The sequence below is a fragment of the Triturus cristatus genome, chromosome 4_1, assembly GCF_964204655.1.
Source record: "Triturus cristatus chromosome 4_1, aTriCri1.1, whole genome shotgun sequence".
Classification (NCBI taxonomy): Eukaryota; Metazoa; Chordata; class Amphibia; order Caudata; family Salamandridae; genus Triturus; species Triturus cristatus.
The window spans coordinates 498,418,150-498,445,356 of record NC_140585.1 but is presented as its reverse complement, the minus strand read 5'-3'; the positions used below and the strand labels follow the sequence as shown (position 1 = coordinate 498,445,356).

The following is a 27,207-nucleotide window of genomic DNA, read 5'->3' as shown; positions in this document are numbered from 1 at the left end:
AAATTGGCTGGGTAAAGGTTCACAAGATATTTTATTTATACAAGTCCACCAACTTATTTTACACCGATCCTTGACCATTTATTTGTATCTAGTCTATCATACGTACTTAAGGAATATGAGAAGATACCTCAGGGGGAAGTCAGTATGTACGCTATCTGCTTTGTGCTCTGTATTCTCAGGAGTGATTTATTCTCTACATTTCCTGCAACTGCCTGTGTCAGTGGTCTAATTTCATTCTACAATTGACAGACGTCTACATTTCTCTCCGCCACAAAGCACATGGCCACATATTGTAACTGAGTAGAGATAAAAAAAAATCAAAGTTGGGAGCTCACAACCTGCTACTGGCAGACATCACTGGATTTCCTCCACTGCTACCCTACATCTGCCAGCACCCCATATCAAGGTCGCTGTTAGACCTGAAAACCTTAGGGTGGTCTTCCCTCCAATCCTTTGCCTTCTTTCTCCACTTTCAGACCTCTTTTTTGCTGGTATTAGGATTCTGTACACTTTACCACTGCTAATCAAGGCCAAAGTGCTTGTGATGTCTCCTCTAAACATGGTACCAATTGCCTATCCCCAAATGGCATATTTAAATTACTTATAAGTCCCTAGTAAATTGCGCTACATGTGCCCAGGGTCTGCAAATTAAATGCTACTAGTGGGCCTGCATCACTGATTGTGCCACCCACTTAAGTAGACCCTTAACTATGTCTCTGGCCTGCCATTACAGGGCCTGTGTGTGCACTTTACACTGCCAAGTACATTTTTTGCCTGGCCCAAAACGTCCATTTTTATGCATATAAGTCACCCCTAAGATAGGTCCTGGACAACCCCGAGGGCAGAAGGCAATGTATTTAAAAAGCAAGATGTGTACTTTTAAGTTTTAGATGTCCCGGTAGTGAAAAACTCTCAAATTTGTTTCTCACTATTGCAAGGGCCTTGAGGGGTTCTCTACTTACACGCTCGCATTTCCTCCCGTATTTTGTTCATTTTGCACACGCTGTTTTAATTCGTTTTAAAAATATTGAAAATACTGAAAACTAACTGTTAGACCTTTTTAAGAATTATTTTAGCACGATTTCTGTGTGACTGTGTTTACTGTGCTGTGAATTTGAATTTTATCCTGACTCCGATATGGGGCTCTTACTTGACTTCCTGATTCACCGGTCAGACAGTGAGAGAGGCCATTTTAGGGCAGTGCGCTCTCTAGTTTTTCTGGCTGCCGGGATTACAAATATGCACGCTGCGCCGATGCACAGTGAGCGCAAGCCCGTCTGCGTACCGGAAGTGGTCAGGGCCAGTCACTCTGCCCGTCGCCGTTTTGCCCCTATTGATAGGCTGTGTTACACTAGTGAGTCACTACAATTACTTTGTCCATCTATTTGTAACTCTCATGGCTTGCTAGACGGGCAAACCGGTCGGATCACTACTTGTGCTGTGTGTGGCTTTAGACTGTGTTTAGACTCGTCTAGTTCTGGTCTAATTATTGATTCCTTTCTCAGGCCCGCCAGGCCTCCTCCTATCTCAGCGGCTCTTATTAATGCTCGATCCCTAAAGAAACACCACTTTTTTTGAGCTCCTCCTAGACAAACCAGTGGACCTATTGTTTATTACAGAGACGTGGCTGTTTGACACTTCTGACCCGATTGTCACGCTGGCCACTCCTGTGGGCTATAAGATCACAAGAGCAGACAGTACTGTGGGAAGGGGGGGGGGGGGGAGTGGCCATTATGTACAGGGACAAGTGGGATCTTCACAGGGGAGAGACTAACTCATGGGGTGATCGCGAAGCCTTAGACTTTAGTATTCGGTTCTCTGCCCATTTTATGTTGGGAGGCTCTCTGATATACAGACCCCCTGGCTCTGCTAGGGCCTTTCTTCAATCATGGGGCGATGCAGTGACCTCAGGGGCGCTCCGCTTCTCCCAGTATATGGTGCTGGGAGATTTGAACATTCATCTTGACCCGTCTGACTCCAGGGACTCACTTGCCTTTGGCGATATCCTTCAGCTTGCCCAACTCTCTCAATGGGTTAATCTCCCTTCTCACCAAGGAGGCCATATTCTCGACCCAATCTGCTCCAACTTTCCTATCACGGTTGAAGTTCCTCTCCCAGTGTCATGGTCGGACCATTATCTTACCTACTTCTCCTGGGAGGTGGCCTTGGTCAGCCCTTCTGGTCGCCGTTGTCGCAAACCAGCTTTTAAAAAATTGACCCCTCTAAATTTGGCACCGCCCTGGTGGCATCTAGACCACTCTTTCTCTGGATCTAGAGGGGAATCTGACAGGGTTCTCAAATTAGGCTTCCAACACCATGAATAAGCTAGTAATACCCACTTCTTCTAGGCTCTCTAGGGAATCCCCTTCCAAGCCCTGATTCACCACGGGCTTGTCAACTCTTAAGCATGAGTGCAAAAAACTTGAGCCTGCCCGGCCCCTTGGTGAGTATTGCCCCTTGGCTAAGGGTAAACTCAGGCTATGCCGCGATCACGCAGGCTAAGAAACAATACTATGCAGCAAATATCGAGCAGGAGCAAAACAACTCTAAGGAGATCTTTGCAATAGTTCAGAGTTTTACCTCTCCAACAGCGCCTGCTGCTCCTAGGCATTTTCTACACGCATTCTCTCCAGTGGACCTCCCGAGCTCTCTCAAAATCTCGAAGTGTTTGAAATCAGGCTCACCCGCTGACCCTTGCGCAGCAAGACTTCTAGCTGCAGTCGTGGAGGTCATCAACCCTGAGGTGGATATCATTATAAACTCTTCCCTTCGTGAGGCTCGGGTGCCGGAGGCTTGGAAGCAGGCAAAAATCCTCCCTCTGTTAAAAAAGCCCACCCTTGACCCCCGGGACCCCGGGAACTATCGCCCTATCTCCCTCCTGGCTAGCCTAGCCAAAGTTCGTGAAAAGGTGGTGACCAGACAACTAACGGAGTATGTAGAAGGGTCGAACTTGTTGCAGCCAGCCCAGTCAGCACTGGTGGAGGTTTCAGAGGCCATCCGTGAGTGTCTGGATGCCGGTGGGAGAGCAGCCTTAGCTATGCTCGACCTATCGGCAGCGTTTGACACGGTCCCACACTCACTGCTACTTGCCCGGCTCACTGAGGTTGGCATCTCCGGCTCTGTCTGGGCCTGGCTTAGGTCCTTCCTGGAAGGGCGGGTGTAACAGGTCTGGATGCCGTCGGATGCGTCAGCTCCGCAGCCGGTCGCCACAGGGGTCCCGCAGGGGTCTTCCCTTAGCCCCCTCCTCTTCAACATCTATGTCACTCTTCTGGTCTATTTGGCCGAGGACCTGGGGCTAAGGTGATTGCCTATGTGGATGAAACCCAGTTCCTCTTTACCTGGGAAAAGGATGCAGACTCTGTATCATATGTCCATCACTGCTTGTCTTCAGTTTTCAAGTGGCTTGCAGCCCGCAACTCGAGTGAAACAAAGACAAATCGGAGATTCTCCTTTATGACAATTTCCCCCGTGGCTTCAGGGACACGATCTGGCCTTCTGGGTTTCCCCTGCCTTCTTCCAATGGCACAGTCGCTAAGAATTTGGGGGTATGGTTGGAGGATAACTTATCCTTTTCCACCCAGGTTAAGTAGCTCGCAGGCAGCTGCTTTGGCCTCCTTTAAACTTTAAGAAGATTCCTCCCCCTTCTTCCCAAGCCTACTAAAGAGACGGACATCCGCGCCTTGATACTTTTACCGCTTGGATTACTCCACTGCTTTGTATGTGGGCATTCCCGGTTATGCTTTGAATAAACTCCAGGTCGTCCAAAATGTGGCTGCCAGGCTCCTCCTTGGAGTTTCCAAAAGGAGTAGAGAGCATGAACATTTACGCTCACTGCACTGGTTTCCTGTAGCTGAACAGGTCAAATTTAAATCCCTTGTCATTGCCCATCGCGCCCCCTCTATGGTCATGGCCCTGCATATTTACGAAAGCGGTTTTCTTTCTACATCCCAGTGAGACCCCAGTCCTGAATCCTTGGATCTAAGATGCTTACCGGTGGAACCAACGCATCTTCTCTGCTAAGCTGCACTCCCCCGAGCAGAGCCAAGCAGAGCCGACACATCTCCTCAGCTGAGAGGCGCATCCCTGATGTCGACGCATCTGGACCTCACACCGTAGCCTCATCTAATCTTGAAATTGAAGCATCACCCCTGCTGCATGACGATTATACTGACCTTGTCAGTAACTAGCTTTCCTCACTGCACAGCTCTACCTCGTAGCTGTTGCCCCCTGACCGTTCCCGGTCCTGAGTTCGAGGCCCTCCTCCACCCACAGGCACCCGCCTTCACCTCATCCCTGGTGGTCCAGTGGGGAGCATTTCTGCTGCTGCTCTGCCCTCTGTCTCTCTCTTTTCTGCCTTTTCTCCTCTGATCTCTTCTTTTCCTTCTTTTGATCTTTTCTGCGTTTCTGTCACTTTCTTTCTCTTTCCTCACTTCTGCACTTTTTTAACCTTTTTTCTCAATGTGTCCCTGCCGCTGCTCGTCCCCCACGACCCCGTCCCCCTCCAGAGCCACATTCCCACATCCCGCTTTTCCCACCTCCCAGCTGTCTAGCCCTCTCACTCACGCTACTTAATGACAGTTGCTGAATGGTGAAGGAGCGATCTTACTGACCTTGTCAGTAAGTAGCTGCCCTCGTCGCACAGCTCCGCTTTGTAGCTGTTGCCCTATGACCCTTACAGGTCCTGAGTTTGAGGCCCTCCTCCACCCTCAGACAACCACATGTGCTTCATCCTTGGTGGTTCAGTGGGGAGCAACTCTGCTCTTCTGCTGCTCTGCCCTATGTCTCTCTTCTTTCTGCCTTTTCTGTTATCATCACTTCTTTTACCAAATTTCATCTATTCTGCCTTTCAGTCTCTTTCTACACTTCTGCACTTTTGTGCCTTTTTTCTCACCATGTCCCCGTCGCTGCTCGTCTCCCTGGGCCCTGCTTCGCTCTGGGGCCACTTTCCCGCTTCCCTCTTTTCCCGCCTCCCAGTTATTCAGCTCTCCACCTCATGCTACTTAAGGGCAGCCGCTGTGTGACCATGACACTGGCACACCAAAAGAGAAAGGACAGGGGAACCCTACTTACTAACGGAACCAGGGTAATGGTTATATAAAGAAAACAACGGTTCCTGTGGACTCATAAAAAATAATTCAAGCAATATAATTTGCACAATCACAATAAAAAGAGGGTAGAATAATGTCAGAGGGCAAGGAACCACCAACACATTTGTACAATTATGACTTGTTTTATAAACACAACAGACTTATTATATACATTGTTTAAATTCACAATAGAACAGATATTTGTGCACTGTGTCCCAAAGTGAAAAATAGAACCTAATCGTAAGTGACAGGGTGTATATCAGTGCAACTATCTTGGTGACCAGCATAAATCCTGTGTCCAGGATAACTGCTTTATTTCTATCAATGCCCCCATTTGCCAAGATGACTTTGGAGCTGGAGTTTTCAGCAGGATCGATAGGCAACGCCAATGCCATTCTGGTGGGCTGGATTTCTCTCTGTTGTCCCGAATGTGTTTGACTTGCAGTTTGTGCAATAATCAAGTGGTTATTGCTTATTTATCGTGGCAGATGGGGTGTAGAGCACTAAATTCTGACTGTCTAGTGTCACTCCTTACACGTGTTGTACCCTTTCCAATAGATGACCAAGTGCCCTTGTCTCGTAAGTCCAACAATTCAGCCAGTCTGGCATTCTTTCAGTGTTGTCTCAGGCCAGACTTCAGCTCATGTTTACTGTTGCCTTCAGTTATGCACCCTATCACTGAAGTGCAGCTTCTGCTATCGCTGTGTTCTTTCCAAGGAGGGTCTCAAACCAGTCAGTTAGCAGCAATGACAAATTGTCCACCGCTCCAGGAGGTGTCAGTAACCAGTGATTACCACTCTTGTGCAATATATGCATGTCTACAGACATGTCCCTGCCCCTGTACTACTGATCTGCTGTCCAGGTTCATGGTCCTCAGGCTCCCACGTCAGATCGGCCGCATCTCACCTCTGTTGCCACCTGCATCATCCTTTCATATTGTCGTGTAGTTCCTACTAATCCGTAGTGTTAGACCTGGCTTGTCCAGTGGGTTTATCCCCAGACTTTTTTTGCTTTTTGGCCTCCTGTTTTGGACCCTGTTTTTGTTGGTTTTATGACTCTGGGCACTTTACCACTGCTGATCAGTTCTAAAGTGCATATGCTCTCCCTATAAATTGTTATGATGGATTGGTGTTTCCATGATTGGTTATTTGATTTACTACTAAGTCCCTAGTACAGTGCACTGTGTGTGCCCATGGCCTGTAAATCAAATGCTGCTAGTGGGTCTGCATCACTGATTGTGCCACTCACATGAGCAGCCTGTAAATGTAACTCAGACCTGCCACTGCAATGTCTGTGCGCAGTTTGGTACTGCCATGTCGACCTGGCAAGTGCACCCACTTGCCAGGCCCTAACCTTCCCTTTTCTTACATGTAAGACACCCCTAAGGTAGGCCTGAGGGAACCCCTGTGGGCAGCGTGCAGTGTATGTGAAAGGTAGGACATGTACTGTTGTGTGTGAAATGTCCATATAGTGAAATACAGTGTATTTTGTTTTCCACCATTGGAAGACTATCTGTCTTATAGGATATAATGAGAGTTTATATATAACATCTTATAAATATAACTGTGCATCGGGACACGATAGAAAGATGGAGTTTAGTATGCCTGAACTCAGAATATAAAAATGCATTTTTAAGTAAAGATGATTTTTATATTGTGTGTTTGAAAATACCACTTTTAGAAAGTTGCTTAGCCATCCTTTGTGCCTCTGCTGGTTTGTGTATTGACTGTCTGGCTTTGGAGTGACAGTGGCTGGGGATGTTGCTTCTCTCAGGCGGCCATTGGGAGGGGGTTGATGTGTGTCCTGCCTTTCCTGGATGAGTCAGGGCTGGGCTGAATAGCCCTGGGCTGCATTCTGAGTAGGGGGAGGAGATTTATTTCACACCTGAATGGGCCTGGTCTACCTGGGACAATACTGTCTCCACCTCCTGCAAGGCAGCTGCACCAGAGAGGCCAGAACTGGTTTTGGCTGGGCAAAGAGCTTCTCTACCACCAGAGAACAAAGGAATTTGTGCTATAAAAAGTGGGGCCCAGACCCTTGAACTTTAGATTACTGCTGAACTAAGGAACCACCCAGGAAGAAGAACCGGGAAAGTTGGAGGAGGAGTACTGCCCTTGTGCTGTGTGCTGTTGGGGTTGGCCTGCAATGGTTGCTTCTGTCTTGGGCAGGGAAAGGACTGGACTGTGCTTCCATCATCCTGCTGTTAGAGTTTTCTCCAAGGGCTTGAAGTAGAACTTGGCTCCTGTTGGAAGTCTCAAGGATAGAAAAGACTTCAAAGATCACTTCTGGGAATCAAGAGGAACCTTTGCCAAGAAGAGCTGGAGAAACTGAGTATGAGTACGGGCCCTTTGCTGTTTGCTGTCTGGGGTTGGCTAGCAGTGGCCGTTTCTCCAAAGAAAAGGACAAGGACTTTGCTGCCTGCTGTGTTCCCTTGCTTGAGGAAGATATCCAAGGGTTTGAAATAGAGCTTGCCTCCTGTTCTGAAGTCTCAGGGACACAAATACTACACCGCCAGTTCCCCTGAACTTCCCTGCTGGGAGTTCTGACCTACTCAGAGGTGCCTGCTGCTGATTTGGACCTCTCGAGGCTGTTTGCCACTGGGAGCTGGAAAAGTAAGGCAACTTAGAGAAGCGCGACACATCCGCACCTGTTTCCGACGCATCACTGAATTAATCTATACCCACCAGCTACGGCTTGAGAAATTGCCGCACGCCGAATCCTGTGCACAGATCTCCGAAGTCTGAGGTCACCTCACCGATTCCAACGCAGGCCCTGCTGTGCGGCTGCAAGAACCAACGGATCATGAGACTGCGGCTGGAGAGTACAATGCAGTATCATCGCCGCCGCCGCATCGAGAACTGCCGCATCCCAGATCCTCACGCATTGCATCTGGGTGCCACACCGGCAAGGTCACCTGGGTCGCAGTAAGAAACCGACGCATCACCTCCCCGCACAGTAAGAAACCGATCCATCACCTCCACTATAGTGAGGAACCAACGCATCACCACCCCTGTGTGGCATTAAGGCACCGACGCATCACCTCCCCTGAAGTAAGAAACCGACGCATCACCTTCTCTGGGCGTAAGGAACTGACACATCACCTACCCTGCGACAGTTTTTGTTTTTGTGCATGACACATCCAAGGTAATTTGTGTGTAATGTGTTGCATCTGTAATTTGCTTTGATCAAAACTATTTTTACCTTTCAAAAGTCATATTTTGATTACTGTATTGTGGATTTTTGTTGTTTTGGTCTTGTTTGGTTTAGATAAAGATTACTTATTTTTCTAAACTGGTATGGTGTCCATTTGTAGTGTCTTCACTGTATTACTGTATGTTTGCACAAATGCTTTACACACTGCCTCTGAGATAAGCCTGTCTTCTCATGCCAAGCTACCAAGGGGGTGAGCAGGGATTATTTTAGAAGTGTATTTGATAGAGATCAGGGTGTGTACAATATTCCCACTACCACGGATAGAGTAATCTCACAGTTACACGCACATGCATACATCATACGCTAGGGCCCATTTCACTAACATACGCTCAAATACTCTACCAGCAATAAACCTGTGGAAAGAAAACACTCCTAAACACCCTGCATCTATATCGAGGTCGATAAGACCTGGTTTTTGTGACTGTCCCTAAGCATAACCTATACAATATATACAACAATAATCAATAATGCAAACCCAATAATTGACAAGAAAGAATATCCAACACCATGTTTAAAATTATATTGCTTTATCTAAAATTAGTCAAAGAAAATCAATCAGAGTAAATCATTTCTCATAGTTACCTATTCTAGCTAAATGTCAGAACGGGTCAGGACAAGTCTCTCGGTAAATGTCTCTCAAGACGAAGTCCCTTCAGCATCAATCCTCAGCAACGTAGATTCGATACGCGGCAAAGGCAAAATGGCAAGTGGCAAAAAACCCTCTCTAGGCTAACATCTCTTATAGTTTCTAAACAATAGAAAGATACATTGGGAACATAGAAAAAACTATAATGTCCGCCGGACTTTGCTGAGCAGAGCGAGAAGGAAAGGATGTAACATTGCTTAATTCCCCTTACCCTGACTAGAAAGAAGGGTCCCTGCATGGATAAAGGTGCAAACCGTTCCAAACTAGAGACCCCCATTTGTAACATGTAGGATCTGAACATTGTTTGGACAACATAAACTAAGGGCTTGGTGCCCAGACTGATTCCGGACACCCCTGCAGGATACTTTGGCTTATAGACCAGCTAGCTCACAATGCCACTGCCTGCCACCCTAACCTACCAAGGAGCAAACAGTTTCTGGCAACCACTGAACATGACAACCCTGATGCCTTTGTTCACATTAAGTAGATGGGCCCAGTGCCATTCTCCTGTTACCACCTCATGGCTAGCCGCTCACAAGGCAGAATGAGGCCGATGGTGGGGAGAGCAGCTCTCACCTGCCTCGGCAGTGCCTTTCTCAGCTTTGCCCATGCACTATCGCCATACTACTAGGAGGACATAGGCCAATACGTCTCTTTGTTGCTACTGCTGGTGCTTGCAAATGGGGCAAGAGCTTCTCCACCAAAATCCCTTTCACTGCAGCAGGATTCGGTGGATGGATGGGCACTGGTATCACATATGATTGATGGATAGCAGAGCAACGTGGTCAGAGGACGCAGGATTCACGTCCCTTTGGCCATCTTGCTGATCCAGGTAGCCCCTACTTCACCTTCACTCTCACCCGCATTGTTAACCTCCAGCTCCGAGACTCGTTAAACACCACAAAACATTAGGATTCAAGAAAGACACGTTTTCAAAGTGGCCGTCAGTTTTGTGAAATCCTTTTCTAGAAAACGCCTCTGTACAGGTTACATAAACCAGTGAGCTTAAATCTTAATTGAACGACAATGATGTATTCGAGCTGATGTTGTTATAAATGCCCTATTTTTAATAACACGGAAATAAGTAAGGTGTTTTGATTTTTATAGGAATAATTAAATAATTGCACACGGATCTTACATTTTTGTAAAACACTGAAATAATTTGCACAATGTACTTTCGTTTTTGGAAGAAAATTCTTGTATTTTTTTTCAATGTGTGATCTTTTTTTCTGTTATTTTCTCAGGGGATTAATCTAAGCGGTGGCCAGAGACAGAGGATCTGTGTGGCTCGAGCGCTTTATCAGAATACCAACATTGTATTTCTGGTAAGCATCATTCATTTCTCGCTTTGTTTGACAATTTTTAAACGGGCTCATTGGAAAGTGAGTGTAAATAGACCAACGAGGCAGCCGTTACTTTATCCCATGACCTCATCTCTTTCCATGGTGTCAGCATGCGGTATACTGTCCCTTGACGTTCCTCTGGTAGGGGTACAGTGGGTTGCAAATGGGTACGCTCACCGGTCTGGCATGCCCCATCGTAACCGACTAGCACCCACGCAGGCATACCCTTACTTATTTCAAAGGAACTTGACAAAAAAACAAAATAACCTCAGGCTCAGAAACTGTGTTTAACCCGGGTGTAGTCGAACATACAGGCACATTTTCTGTTTGTGGTGGAGGATTAGCACTGATTTAACCTTGCTCGACATTACGATCATAAGGGGCTCGGGAGGTTGTTAATTTCTGCAAAATGACCACTGCATATGAAAAAACCATGCCATATTCATAGGTAGGCGAGTTTCCCGGATTAGATGATGGATTTGTGATTGGGGGTGTGGTGTCAAAGCCTCACAACAGCATGCTGATATTGTTTAATCTATGTTTATGCAGGCATGGGACAGTGCTGCCCTTGTCTGAGAACCACACTTAATCACTTGCACAAAATGTCACTGGGTTTGACCTCTGCACAGTATGGGGACAATGAGACAGGGCAAAGGCAAAGCGCAGAATCAGGCCACTCAAGCACACCATGCCATGACCATTGGCAGCCTCCACACATGCATGCACACGCTGCACGTGTACTTGAAATTCAGACAAAGTTGCTTCAGACTCATACATTTGTTAAAAAAGGGTCACAGCAAGACATAGGTTTTATACCAAAAAACGTTTATTTGAATAAACCCTAAACCACACGTACAATCTTTCATTGGTAGCACCTAAAATACCCAGTCAGAGAAACATAGGCTTGGAACTATGTGGCTGTCTACCTACCAAATGACCATTCAAATTTTTATGCGTAAAGTCGTTCTTGGAGATTTAGGATAGGAAACTGAAACACTGCCTATTGGAACACCTGGAAAGAAACTACTAAAATTCCATTCATTACATGTGAGGTGGCTCCACCAGAAGACAAGAACTCCGGATTGAGCACATTCAGGATCCACCTTACTGGGTGTTGTAAGGGCTCCAAGCAACTCAACATATTCTTGAAGTATCCACCTCAGGACTCATGGGTCAGAAGTCTTGTAATGATGGAGACGAGGAAGAGCAGGACAAGCAGAAATTAGGATTACAAATAAGGGGGTAGATTTATAAACCCCGTGCGGCAGATTTGCACCGCCGTTGCGTCACTTTTGTGACGCAGCGGCGGCGCAAAGCCAGCGCCATGCTGCGGGCTATTTACAACGTGACGCATCTAGGGAGATGCGTCACGTTGTAAAGCTTGCGCCACATGTGGGCGTACCTGCACAGGGGGGGGCGTTCCGTCGCAGGAACGCCCCTGAAAAGTGACTCCGTGAAATCTATAAGATTTCACTGAGTCACTTTCCCAACGCTGATGCGTCAAAACCCTGCGCCTGCTTGAAGCAGGCGTAAGGCTTGACGCACCATGTTAGGGATAGGGTAGGTTGGAACAGTGCTGGAGTTGCGCCTGCGACACAACTTCAGCACTGCGCCAACCTTACGCCGGCAGATGCGTCACGCATCTGCTTGTCCTTGCGCCACGATGCACCGCATTGTAAATGCGGTGGATCTGCGGTGGCGCAAGGGCAAACTTGCGTGACGCATCTTTCCTGGCGCATCCCTGCTGATTTGCAGGGATGCGCCAAGAAGCATAAATCTGCCCCAAGGAATCTGGGCATTCAGCAATCGCAGCTGAACTGGCTCGAAAATTATCTCATCTCCATATCTCTTTTCCAGTTGATAGGAAATTTGAATTCATCGGTTTGTGTGTTACAGTGCAGAAAAAGACTGAAGTTCAAACCACATGCCAACACACTGTCACTGAATCAAACCATGTGCCCCCACTCTGTCACTGAATATGAACTTGAAGTAATACAGCAGGAGACTTAAAAGTAGTTTTGCATGCAAAGTTTGCTGATGATAAATGTCAAGAATTGCATAGCGTGGATGTGAACAAACAAGGGCCCAGATTTACAAACATTTTGTTTTGGGCTTGCATTACTGTTTTATTGCAAATTTGATGCACAAGGTTGTGGTGGGATTTACAATCCAACACAAATTGTGATTTGCATTTGAAGGTAACCCAAAGTAACGCAAAGCTGTACAATGCAATTCCTTGTGCTACTTTGCATTAAGGAAGCATTCCATGCAGCGCTTTAATGAGCTTTAATGGAAGGCAGGAAACAGTAATGTCTAATTTATATTGAATTAATAATTAACTGTTGTTGTGGTCATCTATAAATTAGTACCATGCACTGGATTGCAAGAAACCAAATAGGTTTGTAAGACGACCCTTCACCCACCAACCTAGTTGGTGGCATGCTTCATTATTGGGATTCCCAGCTGGGAGCCAAATTCAACCCAGCTGTGCTTCGACACCTGAGTTACAGCGGAGCGGATTTGTTTTTTTTGGTGTGATATGTGCTCGAACTGGTGATGTTAAAAATGTCTCTGGGATCCCCCACTGTTGGACTTGGCCCTTTTCGCCTTTCTCCTGTATTGTTTCTGACCTGTTTTTGTTGGTTTTAGTACTCTGGGCACTTTACTACTGCTGATCAGTGCTAAAGTGGATATGCTCTCTGTATAAAGTGGTATGGTAATTGGTTGTCCATAATTGGTATATTTGCGTTACTAGTAAAGTCCCTAGTAAAGTGCACTATGTGTGCCATGGCTGGTAATGCAAATGCTACTAGTGGGCTGCAGCACTAATTGTGCCACCCACACAAGTAGCCCTAAAGAGAGAACTCAGGCCTTCCATTGCAGTGCCTGCGCACAGTTTGTTAAACTGCCATGTTGTCTTGACAAGTGCACCCACTTACCAGGTCTTACCCAACCCTTTTTATGCACATCAGACACCCCTATGGTAGGTCCAGGGTACACCCCTGGGCAGGGTGCAGTGCATGTGAAAGGTAGGACATGTAATGAGGTGTGTACCATATCCTGACAGTGAAATACTCTCCATATCGTTTTTCAGTGTTGAAAGGCCATCTTGCCCATAGGACAGAATAGGGGAGGCTGTATAATATGTTTCCAGCCTATCTTCCCATAGGCCTAAGATGGAGAGGTGAAGTTTAGTGTGCCTGAACTCACAATTTTATAACACATCTTTTTGTGAAGGTGGTTTTTGCATTGTGTGTTTAGAAACCACTCTTTTAGAAGTGGCTGGGTTTTGTGTTTTAACATTTCTGTGTGTCTCTGCCTGGTTGTGGATTGACTGTCTGGATTTGAATGTGATAGGCTCTGGGGAATGTCTTGACCCAGGGGAGGAGGTGAGACAGCAACAAGATAACCTGCATCTGGAGTGTAGGGGGAGGAGTAGCCCCTGGATGTGAAGAGGCCTGGGCTGGCGCCATAAAACAATGGCTCCATCTCCTGCTGAGTGATTAAGGATCCAGACCACCATTATCAAAGGAAGAAGGTGTCACTGGCAGGGAGACACCCAGAACTGGTTTGGACAGGGGTCAGTGCCCCCTGAACACAAAGATTTCAAAGACATTTAGGGGTATAACTATGAGAGCTGAAACCTCCGGACTTTGGAATGGAACTGATCAAGACTGTAAAGGATTGAAACTACTTTGTGGTCAAGAGGAACCTTTGCCAAGGAAGAAACAGCTGAAGAGACTGAAAGAAAGGACTGACCCTTGCTGTGCGTTCTGGGGCTGGCCTGCAGTTTGCTGATTTAACCAAGGAGAAGCTAAAGGGACTTTGCTGTGTGCTGTGTCCCCCTGCTTGAAAGGACTTTGCTGTGTCATGAAGTAACTTATCCCCAAGGGCCCGAAGAGAGCTGGCTCCCTGTTGTGGAAACTCAGGAACACAAAAGTTTCCAGGTGTGTCTCAGCAACACTGTGTACGTGTGCTTTTTGCAGCCTGAGACCCTCCTAAGAATTGCCCTGTGATTGGGGGCACCAGGAGTCCAAGTGAGTCTCAGTGACGCTGTATGTGTGTGTACTTTGTGCAGCTGGAGACCTTTGTGAGGCTCGTCCTGTGATCGTGTGCACCCGGAATCCAAGTGAATCTCAGCGACGCTGTGTGTGTGTGCTTTGTGCAGCCTGAGACCTTCGTGAGGATTGCCCTGTGATCATGTGCACCTGGAACTCCAGTGTGTCTTAACGACACTGTGTGCATGTTCATTTTGTAGCCATAGACCCTCGTAAGAATTGCCCTGTGATTGTGGGCACCAGGATTCCAAGTGAGTCTCAGCGACGCTGTGTGCGTGTGCTTTGTGCAGCCTGAGACCTTCGTGAGGATTGCCCTGTGATCGTGTGCACCCGGAACTCAAGGGAGCCTCAGCGACGCTATGTGCGTGTGCCCTGTTGCAGCCTGAGATCTTCGTCATTGCCATTGGCTCGGACCGGCATCACCAGAGGAGCTGTGTCGCCAGTCCGAGCCCTTCTTTGCCAAGGAGGGACCTCGAACCATCCCCGCAAGGGGGGCCCGTGGTCCACTGCCCAAGAGCAACGAAGTCGCATCGGAGGCCCAAGTCACGGGGAGAGGAGAGTGAGATCTCACCCCCCAGGTAACGCTCAGAGAGATGCGTGTGTCGTGCCTGGTGCGGGGTGCAGGCACGGAGAGAAACGCTCTCGGCCTTTTCCATTCTCGCAGCGCGAGCCTCTGCTGAAATCCGTATTGGGGCCCGTACTTGCCGGGGAGTGGCAGTACCGGGGCCGGAGTGTGGAGCTACACTTTGTTTTACACCATACCTGTTTTGGGGGCATATTTTGGCAGTAGCTGACCGCGAGTCAGCAGGAGTGGCATAGAGACCGTCCCGACCACCGTGATCGGTGCCGGAGTACATTATTTTGGCAGAACGAACTACCTGATCGTTGCATTATGCATTACATTATTTCTGCATAATGAACTACCTGATTGTTGCATTACGCGTTACATCATTTTGGTATTACGAACTGCCTGATTGTTGCATTACGCATTGCATTATTTCTGCATAACGTGCTACCTGATTGTTGCATTACCCATTTCATCATTTTGGTATTACGAACTGCCTGATTGTTGCATTACGCATTGTATTATTTCTGCATAACGGACTGCCTGATTGTTGCATTACGCATTGCATTATTGTTGCATAACGAACTGCATTATTGTTACATTACGAAGTGCCTGATTCTTGCATTACGAACTGCATAGCATTGCATTAGTACTGAATTGGATCATCTAGAATTGTTCATTAATACTGCAAGAACCTACAAGGGTTTGCTGGCCTAATAACCGGCCAGGTGAAATATTACAAATATACATATGTTGAATTTTTATCATGTGGTCTCATCGTATATCTTTTTATATACACATATACTTTTTTTCTATGAAACTCGTGTGAAGTTCATTTCTGGTGTCATCATTGGGTTACTGAGAGCGGGGTTGCAAATACTTTACATATTTGCCTTGGAGATAAGCCTGGCTGCTCGTGCCAAGCTACCGACGGGGTGAGCAGGGGCTATCTGAGAAGGTGTCCTTCCTTTCCCTGACTTATAAGCAAGGTACCTACTTCAGTCAACTAGAGACCCCCAGTTCTAACATCCACTGATAGTGTTTTATCTCTGAGCGGGGATAAAGTAAAGATGAAAAATTGGTCTTCATTATCCCCTAAACACTGCTCGACATGTTTCAGCCTTGTCAACAATAATGAGGCTTTCATCAGGACCATACAATGGGAAATGTGATGTTGCAAAAAAATTAAGCCACATAAATTTTTCCAGCACACACACTAAGGTGTGCTGTACATGCAGTGGTGAACCGTACTTACGGACCCCACCTTTTGGTTAAAATCTGGAAGACAAAGCACAACATAAAGGACATAAAAACACGTAGACAAACATAATTGTGACTGTTCCTTTGTAGCTTCTTCATCTGTCCGCTCGTGATGTGCTTACGTATGCATTCAAGTGCACTCAGTGAGTCGATTTTAGGATTCTTCACAAACAGTCATTCACACGTGGACATGCGGCATACACATAGTGTATGCAAATTCATGCATAGTGGTTAGTGCAGTCATGCATGTCTCATAATGAACATTAAAAAAACGGGCTTGCGTGGCCTCATGTCTTTGTAATCGCAGCCAGAATTCTGGTGTGCTAATTAAAGCTGCTGTTTAGACTCTACATTGTAAATGCTATTACAAGTAGAAATGACCTAGAAATGCTGGTCAAGGAAGGAATCTAGAAATGACCTAGAAATTCTGGTCAAGGGAGGAATTTGCCTTGCTGAAAACTCATGTAATAATAAATAATAGGCACATTTATAAAGCGCATGGTTACACTCGGCCAGTGTGCCCCCGAGCTGCGGTGCAAACTGCCCTGATTGCTACACCCTAACCTAGCCAGTCCTAATTATCCCGGGAGGAATAGATGCATTTTCAAATTTTTCCATTAAGTGCCCTCCAAGGCCTCCACCCGGAGTCTCAAGGGGAGTTTGTTCCATTGTTGTGCGGCCAAAAAACGAAAGGACCGCCTGCCCATCCTTGCACTTTTAATAGCGGGAACGCACACCAGGCCCATCCCTCCTGATCTAAGTTGGCGTGTTGGGACATAAGGAGTGAGTAGATCAGATAAATAGGATGGAGCCGTCCCCTGAATAATACGGTGGCAGACGCACAGTGCCTTGACCAAGACTCTCTCTCTTATCGGCAGCCAGTGGAGGGAAGCCAGCGCCACCTTCGAGGAGGCCCTCCTCGGGCACATAAGAACCAGATGAGCTGCTGCGTTCTGCACACCCTGGAGTCTTTCCATACATTTCGCCATTGCACCCAGGTACAGGATATTGTCATAATCAAGGAGCGATGCCACCAGGGCATGAACCATGGTCTCCCTGGCTGCAGTAGGCAGCATATCCAGGGTTTTACGAAGGCCCCTCAGGACTCCAAAACAGGTGCCTGCCACCCGCCAGGTATGGTACTCAAAGGAGAGCTTTGTGTCCAGCCACACCCCCAGGTTCTTCGCCTGATTGCAGGGCATCAGGGTGGATCCCAAGCACTGGGACCACCAAGCCGACAACCACACCGACGGGGCTCTCCCCACCACTAGCACCTCTGTCTTATCGCCATTCAATTTCAGGCAGTTGTTAGCCATCCATGATGCCAGCTCTTGCAAGCATGCCACGAAATTGGAGACTGCCGTATCCTGTGCCTGTGTCAGGGAGACCACCAATTGAGTGTCATCGGCATAGGACACGACCCTGATCCCAAATCCGTCAGCAATCTCCACTAATGGAGCCACATAAAGATTGAACAGGGTCAGGCTCAGGGTCAAACCCTGCGGCACCCCCTGTTTCAGTTTGATGACTTTAGAATAATGAGAGCCCTGCCTCACCTGAAAACTGCGCTCCGACAAAAATGATTTCATCCAGCTCAATGCACTGCCATACACTCCTGCTTTCCTCAGAGTGTGATGGGCAACAGTGTCAAAGGCGGCACTTAAGTTCAACAGGATCAAGGCCGCCGTCTGTCCCGCATCCGCATATTGCCTGTGGTTTCTGTGGCGAGAAGCAGGGCAGATTCCATCGAGTAGAAAGCCCGGAATCCAGACTGAGTGGGATGCAGGAAGTTAAATTTCCCAATATGCGCCGTAAGTTTTATGTTTACCACTTTCTCTGCAATCTTTGCGAAGTACGGCAGTAAAGAGATTGGGCGCAGATTGTCAAGTTGATCTGGACCTATGTGCGGTTTCTTGGGTAGTGGAAGGACCACTGCTTCCTTCCACCTCCCTGGCACTGTGCATGTCCTAAATGAAACCTCCACGAGATGTCTAATGTATGGCTCCAATATTTCTATGCTCCCTCTAAGCACTTTAGGGGAGGCTGGGTCTCTAGGAGAGCCTGACTTAACACTAAAACAGATTTTAGTTAGCAGCTCTGGAGGGGGAACGGTGAAGCTATCCAACCCTTCACCCTCCTGGGCGTGACCTGCCTCCTCCAAGGTTTCGTAGCCTACTTGGGCGGAGTCAGGGAAGGTGGAATAGATTTTCTCCACCTTGTCTGAAAAGAAATCTGCCACGCGATTGCATAGCTATTCTGAGCCTGTTGCAGGTACTGCCGCTGTCGCTAGGGAAGATATCTCCTTGTAAACCCTAAATAGATCCCTTGTCGAATTTTCCGCTGACCCAATTCATTCCAGGTAGTATGATGCCTTAGCCCTTCTAATAAGCCCATGATAGCTCTTCAACGTATCTTTACACTCCCTCCTCCCCTGGTCCGAGAAGTCTTTCCTTCACCGCCTTTCCATGCGTTTACACTCTGCTTTCGCCATTCTCAAGGCGGCGTTATACCAAGGGGCAGATTTTTGTGCTCTACCCGGTATTTTCTGTGACCAGGGGGCAGTGCTATCCAGTGCCTCCGCAATCCTCCTGTCCAAGTTTACTCATGCACTTTTGTCATCTATGCCCCCTGGTAACCCACCCCAAGAAAGGGCACTGTTAAACTTTTCCTGCGAGAAGCCAGCCCACATCCGGCATGTTATTCCCCTCTTAGATTCCTCCTGTACCTTCTGCCCAGGCAGCATCATAACAAAAGGAACCAGGAAATGGTCTGTCCATACAATAGGGAGAGGTGGGTTAACAACTATGTCCTCCCAGTTCGTGAAAATGGGGTCAAGCAGATGGCCCAGCTGATGGGTAGGGGAGTCAGATTTTAGCCTGATTTGTAGGGTAGCCATTTCCTGACATAACTCACCCGCCACCACACTCATAGCATCCTCAAAATGCATATTGAAGTCCCCAAGTACTAAGAGTTTATCATAACGCAGTGCTGGTTGAGTGAGACAGTCTATCAGGCTAGGAGAAAAGCGAGTGGGGGATCCAGACGGTCTGTAGACCAGGAGCCCTTTCACGATGTAGTTAATAGCCACTCTAATCGTAAAAAGACCAGCCTCGCTATCAGCAATGGTGACAGGCTCGAGGAAGCATTGGATGGAATGTTTAAATATGATTGCCACTCTACCTCCTCTGCCGGAATACCTGTCAATCCTAGTGATCGCATAATCACTAGGTAGTGCCTCTAGGATCTCTGGTGCAGAGTCCTCATCCAGCCAAGTCTCAGAGAGAAACATCACATCTATCTGACCATCTAAAAGCAGGTCGTAGATCCCCAATCTATGCTTCCTGAGTGATCGACAGTTCAGCAGGCAACAGTTCGAAGCAGAGCTTGCCTCCTTCACCTCCCTCCCCGCACTAGACTTAAATGGGCAATACCTACAGTCCCATCTCATACTTCCTCCTTCCATGCTGTGTTTGCACAGATCTGCCATTGCAGGGCACAAAGCATGCAGTTCTTGGGAGCTATACTGTAGCTTTACTCCAGAACACCCAGGGGTTGGAGCCCCGGGCCCCGTTCAGCCGCGGACGGGCGCAGACGGGCTTGCCTTTGGCGTGCCGGCGGCGCGCCCACTGCGCGCGTCCGCTGAGCCATGTGGCTTTATTGCTGCCTGTTCCCCACAACTAGACCACTAACCGGTCGACCGGAAGTGCCTGGCTCTCACCTTCCCCGCCCGCCGCGCAACGGTACTGGTTACCGCGTCGGACCGGGGCGGGAATGAATCAAGACTGAGCCCAGGCCTCCATGAGCCTCCCGTAAAGGTAAGCCACTAAAATGCCCCCAACACTCCCCTCATAGAATTTGCAGAGTATTAAAAATACACATTAGTGACATCAAGTTTAAAAATTATAAGACAACCGGTTGCAGCACCAAGCAGTTAGAGGGCCCTGCCACTGCCCCACTCACCGCACCGCGGCCGCTGGACCATGCGCCTTTATTGCTGCCTGTTTCCCACAACTAGACCGCTAACCGGTCGACCGGAAGTGCCTGGCTCTCACCTTCCCCGCCCTCTGCGCAACGGTACTGGTTACTGTGTCGGACCGGGGCGGGAAGGAATCAAGACTGTGCCCAGGCCTCCGTGAGCCTCCCGTAAAGGTAAGCCACTAAAATACCCCCAACACTCCCCTCATAGAATTTGCAGAGTATTGAAAATACACTTTAGTGACATCAAGTTTAAAAATTATAAGACAACCGGTTGCAGCACCAAGTAGTTAGAGGGCCCTGCGCTCCCCCACTGCGATCAAAAGCATGCAATATTAACAAATTCCTTGTGTCACAGAAGTATACGTAAAAGTGAAAGTAAAAAAATGACTGGAGGTATCTTACACCAGCTACGTGAATTAGGTAGCTGTAATGCATCTCGGAAGGGGTGGACTCCTGTAGTCACACACTGTTGGGAAACAAATGCTGCATATGAGCGAGTACTGAACCCCCACCCCGATAGTAAATATGGCCGAGGGGAGCTAAGTCATGCCTAAGTCTAAAGGTGGTACAAACATCCAGGTCACACACTAAGATGTTTAACTGTGCCAAGATATAGCTTGACATACTGCAATCTCATCTGTCCTGGTTCGATGAATGCCCAACAGGAAAGACATAGCTCCAAAGCGCAAAGAATATCTACTAGAAATGTTACGGAACAAGACAAGTATATCTGTGTTGTAAATCCTATACGGCCACCTCATTGGCTACAGCAAACCAACCACAGATATTGTATAAAGTGGGCAGCAACCTTCAGCTCGTAAAGACCGCATAGTCTGGCATCAGCAATCCGTAGTGCATTACTTTTTATTTATAATCCCTACTTTATCAACTATGACACATGAAATTAACATGCTCAGATCACCAACACAATTCCACCCTTTTCTGCAATGAGATGTTATCATGCCTCTGTTTGGTATCACCTTCTTTGGCAAAATATTTCTGTGCAACGGGGGGAGTGTAGCAAACAGTGCTTAATTTGTAAAAAAAGGAAATCCCAATGCCTTTCTTAGAAGGCCATTGGAGCCTGCACCACCTATTGCTACTTCTAGAGATGGCAATAACAGTACTAACACAACTACTAACCATCACACTCCTACAAGTGTGACAATTCAGACTATTCCAAGCCATCCAAAGATACAAGAATGGCATAGGTGACAGGTATTACTCATTTTTTATGTATTTTGAATGACTAAACACTGTTGTTGTGCTCATCTCAAAACTAGGCATACAGCACCACCATGTGGTCAACTGTCATTTGTGCTGGAGTTGAAAATTAAGTAGGGGTGCCATACACCGAAAACCACATGCTCAAATTAAGCACTGGTAGTAAACATACTCTGAGAAGACTGCACGCAAGAACGTTTAACTAGGGGGCAGAAAGAGAGAGAGAGAAGCAGCAGGTGTGTAAAGCAGACCTCTGCAGCCCCTCTGCAGTGCAGGGATGCCCCGACCCATCAGAAGCCAGTGAATATCTGTGAGATATGAAAGACTCAGGGGGCCCTCAACACATTCTGCGGGGGGGGGGGGGGGGGCATCATTTTGAGTTACGCCACGAAGAAAGAGGAAGAGAAAAGCAGATTATCAGATTTTAAATTAGGAATATATGGCACTATTTAAGCACCACAGTCAAAAGATCAAAAGATTCATATATTTTTTCGTTATTGATGATGTGCGAGAACTGCATCTTTTTCTGTAAGGTGTCGAATAACAATGCGTATTCACTGTAGTCCTTTTACGTATTTTTAGTGCTTGTAACATTGGGGGAGATTGTATCTAAATTTGGCTCTACTCTCCTAAACATCACATCTCACAATATATGTATGGCACTGCCATATCTTTTAGGTTTCCAGAATGAATCATTGAAATTATAATGATAATTTACGAATCTCTTTGCTGCAGTTAATTTCATTCAAAAGTAGTAGTTTGTCCTGTTACTGTCAAAGAGAAAATGTAGTCAACCCCAATTGAGAACAACCAGTAATGAAATGCATTCAGTGAAGTGACAACATTAAAATGTTGAATCAATGTAATCCTTATGAAGTGATACGTTTGATGTGGAATTGCATTCGGGGCCACATTGCACTGACACCTTTTTCCTTCTGCCTCAGGACGACCCATTCTCTGCACTCGATATTCACCTGAGTGACCATCTGATGCAGGAGGGAATCTTAAAGTTCCTCCAAGATGACAAGAGGACAGTTGTTCTGGTGACACATAAGTTACAATATCTGCCTCATGCTGATTGGGTAAGACATCATACTTGAACATTGGGTAGGAGAATGTAAATATATACCCATCTCTCCGCATATAGAGTGGATATCAGGTTGATGCACTGCCACGATAAGAACTTAAACGGACATCCAAAGCAGTGTTTTCTAACTGTGTGAAGCTTGTGTATCTGGATTAAATGTGTTTGATTCTATCTTTTCTAGATCATAGCAATGAAGGATGGAACTGTGCTGAGGGAGGGAACACTCAAAGACATTCAGAACAAAGACAACGAGCTCTACGAGCACTGGAAAACGCTGATGAACCGCCAAGACCAGGAGCTGGAAAAGGTAACACAACATCGCGTGCCCCTATGAACTGCAGAGTGTCAGCAGACCAAGAGACAGAGAGAGGGAGGAGAGAAAAGGAGAAGGTTTTGGTAATAAGACGAAGGAGGAGAGGGAGATTGAAATCGGAAGAATAGCCAACGAGAATTTAAAAAAAAAGTTTATTTTGCTCAAGAAGAAAATGGTTAGAATAACGGAATACATCATAATATATAATTTCATCAAAAATTCTAATGGCGGGTCAAGAGTGGTTGATTCATATTTCAAAGTCTGTCTTCTAAAAAACAATTGCCTCTCTTGCAGGATATTTGTCATAGGGATAAGAGGTGGCACAAAAAAAAACTTATGAGGATGTAATTCAAGGTCTACACCTACAATTAGCGAGGGGAACATTCTGACACCGTCTCTCATTCGAGTGAGGGTAAATATTAGCAACAATGGGCCTGACGTAAATTCACCAAGTCACATCGCAGCCTCCATTTTTTCACCGTTCCTGCGATGTGATCCGAGGATATGTTTGCACTGCAATGGATGAACTGAAACGTTGCAGCACAGAGAACCCCCTCAGTAGGCTATGCAGATATTCTGTCTCATGCATGTTAATGAGGCAGGATTCCATCTAGGAATGGATGTAGTGATGGAGTTCTGAAAGGGACCGCAACCACCCACCACTCCATTCACGTCAAAAGAAAATAGGGGTTTTGCTGTCCCATGCTTTCAAGAGACAGAAATAAAAGAAGAAAAACTGGCATAGTGCCAAAGGACATTAGGGGAAGCAAGGAACTGTCTTCTGAACTGATATGTGTTCCCCTATAGACACAGACCACCTTCATAAGTGGAAGGTACCAGACAGACAGCTTCCACTTTGCAAATACATAACACCCTCTGTGGGTTTCAGTATTCAATCAATAGTTTGCAACCATTAAGGCAGTCACAAAACATTGATACACAACCTTATGAGCCACGCTAAAGGGGACAAACCCCTTTCATTCCCCCTGTTCCTTGGCAATTGCTAGGAGCACAGTATGGCAATTGAAAATCATAATCCCATTTGTTACTCGTGACATACCTTTTGGACAGTACAACTGTGTATTTTTTTATTTGCAAAGTCTATACCTTTCATACTACAACCTATTGAAGTGAAAATTCATTTAGTACATTATGCCCATAATCTTTTAAAAGGTATCCTAACCCAGTCACTCATTCTGTCTGCCAGATACCACTATCAACTGCTGAATGTAAATTGTTACAGAACGAAGATAATTTTTCTTATTTTTAATATGTCTCCATAGCAGCTAAACATAGGGCAGGAGATGTGGCCTAATGGCCCGACGTGCACACTTTGGAACTGGGGAACCTGGTTTGAGTCACAGTGTTAGCAACAAGTAAGTAAGTTTAGGTTCTTTATACCAAACATCACATCTATGTTCCTGTGCAGTACATGTATCTTCAAGGTACGTAGACTGGGAGTTAGAAATAGGAAATCTATACTTCTCTATATGCACGTACTTTTCAATTTTTTGTCCCTAGATATTCTTGTACCACAATATTGTTGGTGTCGATATTCTATAGTACAATTGTTGTCATCGGCTCAAAATTCTGGGATTCAGGGCAAGTCAATCTGACTTTGTGTAATGTAATCTGGTGCTCATGTAAAGTGCTCTAATGCTGTTGAGTCAAGTTTGTGCCATATAAAACTGCAAAAATAAAGTACATTTGGAACACCACTAGGAATCATTAGAGGTACACTGTGCAGAGGTTTCTTCCTGTTTATACATAATTTCATTATAGATGTATGCTTTAATTTCATCTAACAAGTTTATTTTGCCACAACAGTGAATTTTTACTAGCTATGATAATCATCTTTCAAGTAACAATATTAAACAAGCAAGCCATATTGTCAATGATTTCTGGAAAAGCTAAACGGTTTCTTCTTCAAACTCCATCCGAGAAACTAGATTGTCCTACATGTTGTAAATAGATAAATATCAAATCTTCTAGAAAGGCTAAGATATTACATTTGGTACAAGTTGAGAAATCATAATGTATGTGTGTTATATAAATGATATATACTCATGACTATATGTAAATCACTCTCCCATGTGCCTCGGTCCTCACTATAAAATACTGTTAATAAATAAAATATTTAAAAAATCAAGTGTTTCACGCTAGGCATCCAAGTTCAATACTGTGACTGGTAGGAGATAAATATTATACAGTATATAATGCTAATTGCATTGCTTTGAAAATACCACCTCATTAAAGATGAAGAATGGTTAACAGAAACCTCTCAAGCACAATCGATAAGCTCTAGAATTTAGAATAAGGTCCTTTTAATAATGTTGTGATGGCGACTATTGAAAGCCCAGTCAATGAACACTGTGCTCAATTGTAAAATCCTATTAGGGCATTAAACTGTCACTGAACTATGTGCAACATATTGATATTGATCCTTGAAATGCAACAATTACAGCAGAGCACAACATAGGGCCATATGTACGACGAAGTGGCGGAAAGTGTTGTTAGCCTCCTGGTCTTAACGACACGCTCCGCCACTTCGGAAACGCAAGGCTGCACCATATTTACAAGAATGTGGTGCAGCCTTGTGTTTACCCCTGCGATGGCGCTAAGTTTTACAACTTAACGCCAACGCAGGCACCCTTGCACCAGAGTGCAATGTGTCTGTGTGCAAGGGAGTATTGGTTATGTGTGGGAAGGTGTCCCTTCCTGCACATAACCTATCCTAAAATGCCATTTTGTAACTTTCATGTGTGCTGCTTCATGCAGCACACATGAAAGTAACAAAATGGCATTTTTAAAAATAAACAAACCATGGCATTTTGCTTTTTTCATGTGTGCTGCTCAAGGCAGCACACATGGAAAAAAGCAAAAACGAGGATAAATAATGCATTTCTCCTCATTTCGCCACCTTAAGACCAGGGTTTTCCTGGTCTTAAATTTGGCGCTGCCTCCTATGTACGCCACCCTTGAACATAGGGGGCAGCATCAAATCCAATGGGTGTTGCAGTGGAACACCCACCACAACACCCACTGCACGCCCTTTTCACGCTAAACATAGAGTGAAAGGGTGCCTTATGTACAAGGCAGCGTTAAGCCACATTAAGTGACTTAACGCTGCCTTGTACATAAGGCAAGGCCCCTATCGCCATGGGAACGTCACAAAAAGTGACGTCCCCATGGCAAAAGGGGCTTGTACATATGCTCTATAGTGTTTTAGCATTGGGATCAGTTAGTGATTCCATGGAGCAACATTCATCATTCAATCACTTTAGACCAAGTACGGCAGCTCAGTGGCTGAACCTATTTCTAACGAGGACTAATGTCTTCATTTCTCCTTGGTTTTGCCTCTGTCTATGCATGCTGCATTCTGCAGCACACATGGAAAGAGGAAATCACCTCTTGTGATTGTTTTTGTGCAGGAAGGTGTCCCTACTTGAACAAAGACAATCTTCCCTGAAACGCAGACACCCTTGAACCATGGTGCAAGGGTGCCTGCATTGGTGCATGGCAGACAATTATGCGCCAGTGCAGGGTAAAGCACAGGGATGTGACATATTATTGTAAATATGTCGCATCCCTGTGCTTTGAGAGTGACAGTGCAGCGCAGTGAAATGGTTTGCGGTGCCGTGCTGTCACTTTCTTGTAGAAACTAGAGACAAAAAATGATTTGTCTTATATAATCTTAAAAAAGATCTTCAGTCATATTTGGTGGAAGTGACCAGGAAATCGCACCGATTTGTTCTTGTACGTTTAAGGTTGGGCATCGCACACCATCTTGTATCCTTCCCTGTGATTGGGGTAAGCTCTAGTGCAGAATGCCCGTGTGACAATATTTCCAAACAAAGTTGTTGCCATTTTCTGTTATTTTGTAAATTTTATACATCTTTGAGGAAATTTTATTTGAAACCGATCCTTTTAAAATATAACATCCGTTTAACTGCAGATGCTATGAATCTACTCTGTTCCCTCCAGAGCTTGGACATTTGTTTCCATGTAGCACTATACATTCTGAAATGCAGAGCTGCTAGGAAATCTATAATTATTTGATTAATGTCATCTGTGCCTTGCTACGATGTTATAGTTATGCATAAGTCACTTTATGATAATAATCTCTTACATATATGCCTAAATCACATTATTTGAGATGATCCCATTTTGTTATGCACAAGTCACTTTATGACAGTAATCTATTTCGCACATATACTTAGTTTACTCTATCAGCACAAGATGTTGCCATTTATTGTGGAGGAAACAAATGTTTTATGGATGCGAAATTGCGCCTTATATAGCTTATAACTGTCTATGTATTAGTAATTTTACTATTGCTAGGTAGATGCATACGTCACTTTATCGTGTCAAGGGTCTCCTTCACTTATATGGTGATAACTATTGACAAAATCCGTTTTAGTGATTCAATATTA

At 45.8% G+C, this 27,207-nt stretch overlaps 1 protein-coding gene across 5 annotated transcripts in view; it reads left to right on the top strand.

Annotated features, from left to right (window-relative positions):
- The window catches only part of ABCC9 (ATP binding cassette subfamily C member 9), a 947,014-nt gene that overhangs the window by 477,296 nt on the left and 442,511 nt on the right, over positions 1 to 27,207 (top strand). For all 5 annotated transcript variants that reach the window (XM_085652729.1, XM_085652730.1, XM_085652727.1 and 2 more), the window contains 3 exons: positions 10,191 to 10,271; positions 22,319 to 22,456; positions 22,643 to 22,768. In XM_085652729.1, the coding sequence (XP_085508855.1) occupies positions 10,191 to 10,271; positions 22,319 to 22,456; positions 22,643 to 22,768 (345 nt within the window). The remainder of the gene's footprint in view (positions 1 to 10,190; positions 10,272 to 22,318; positions 22,457 to 22,642; positions 22,769 to 27,207) is intronic.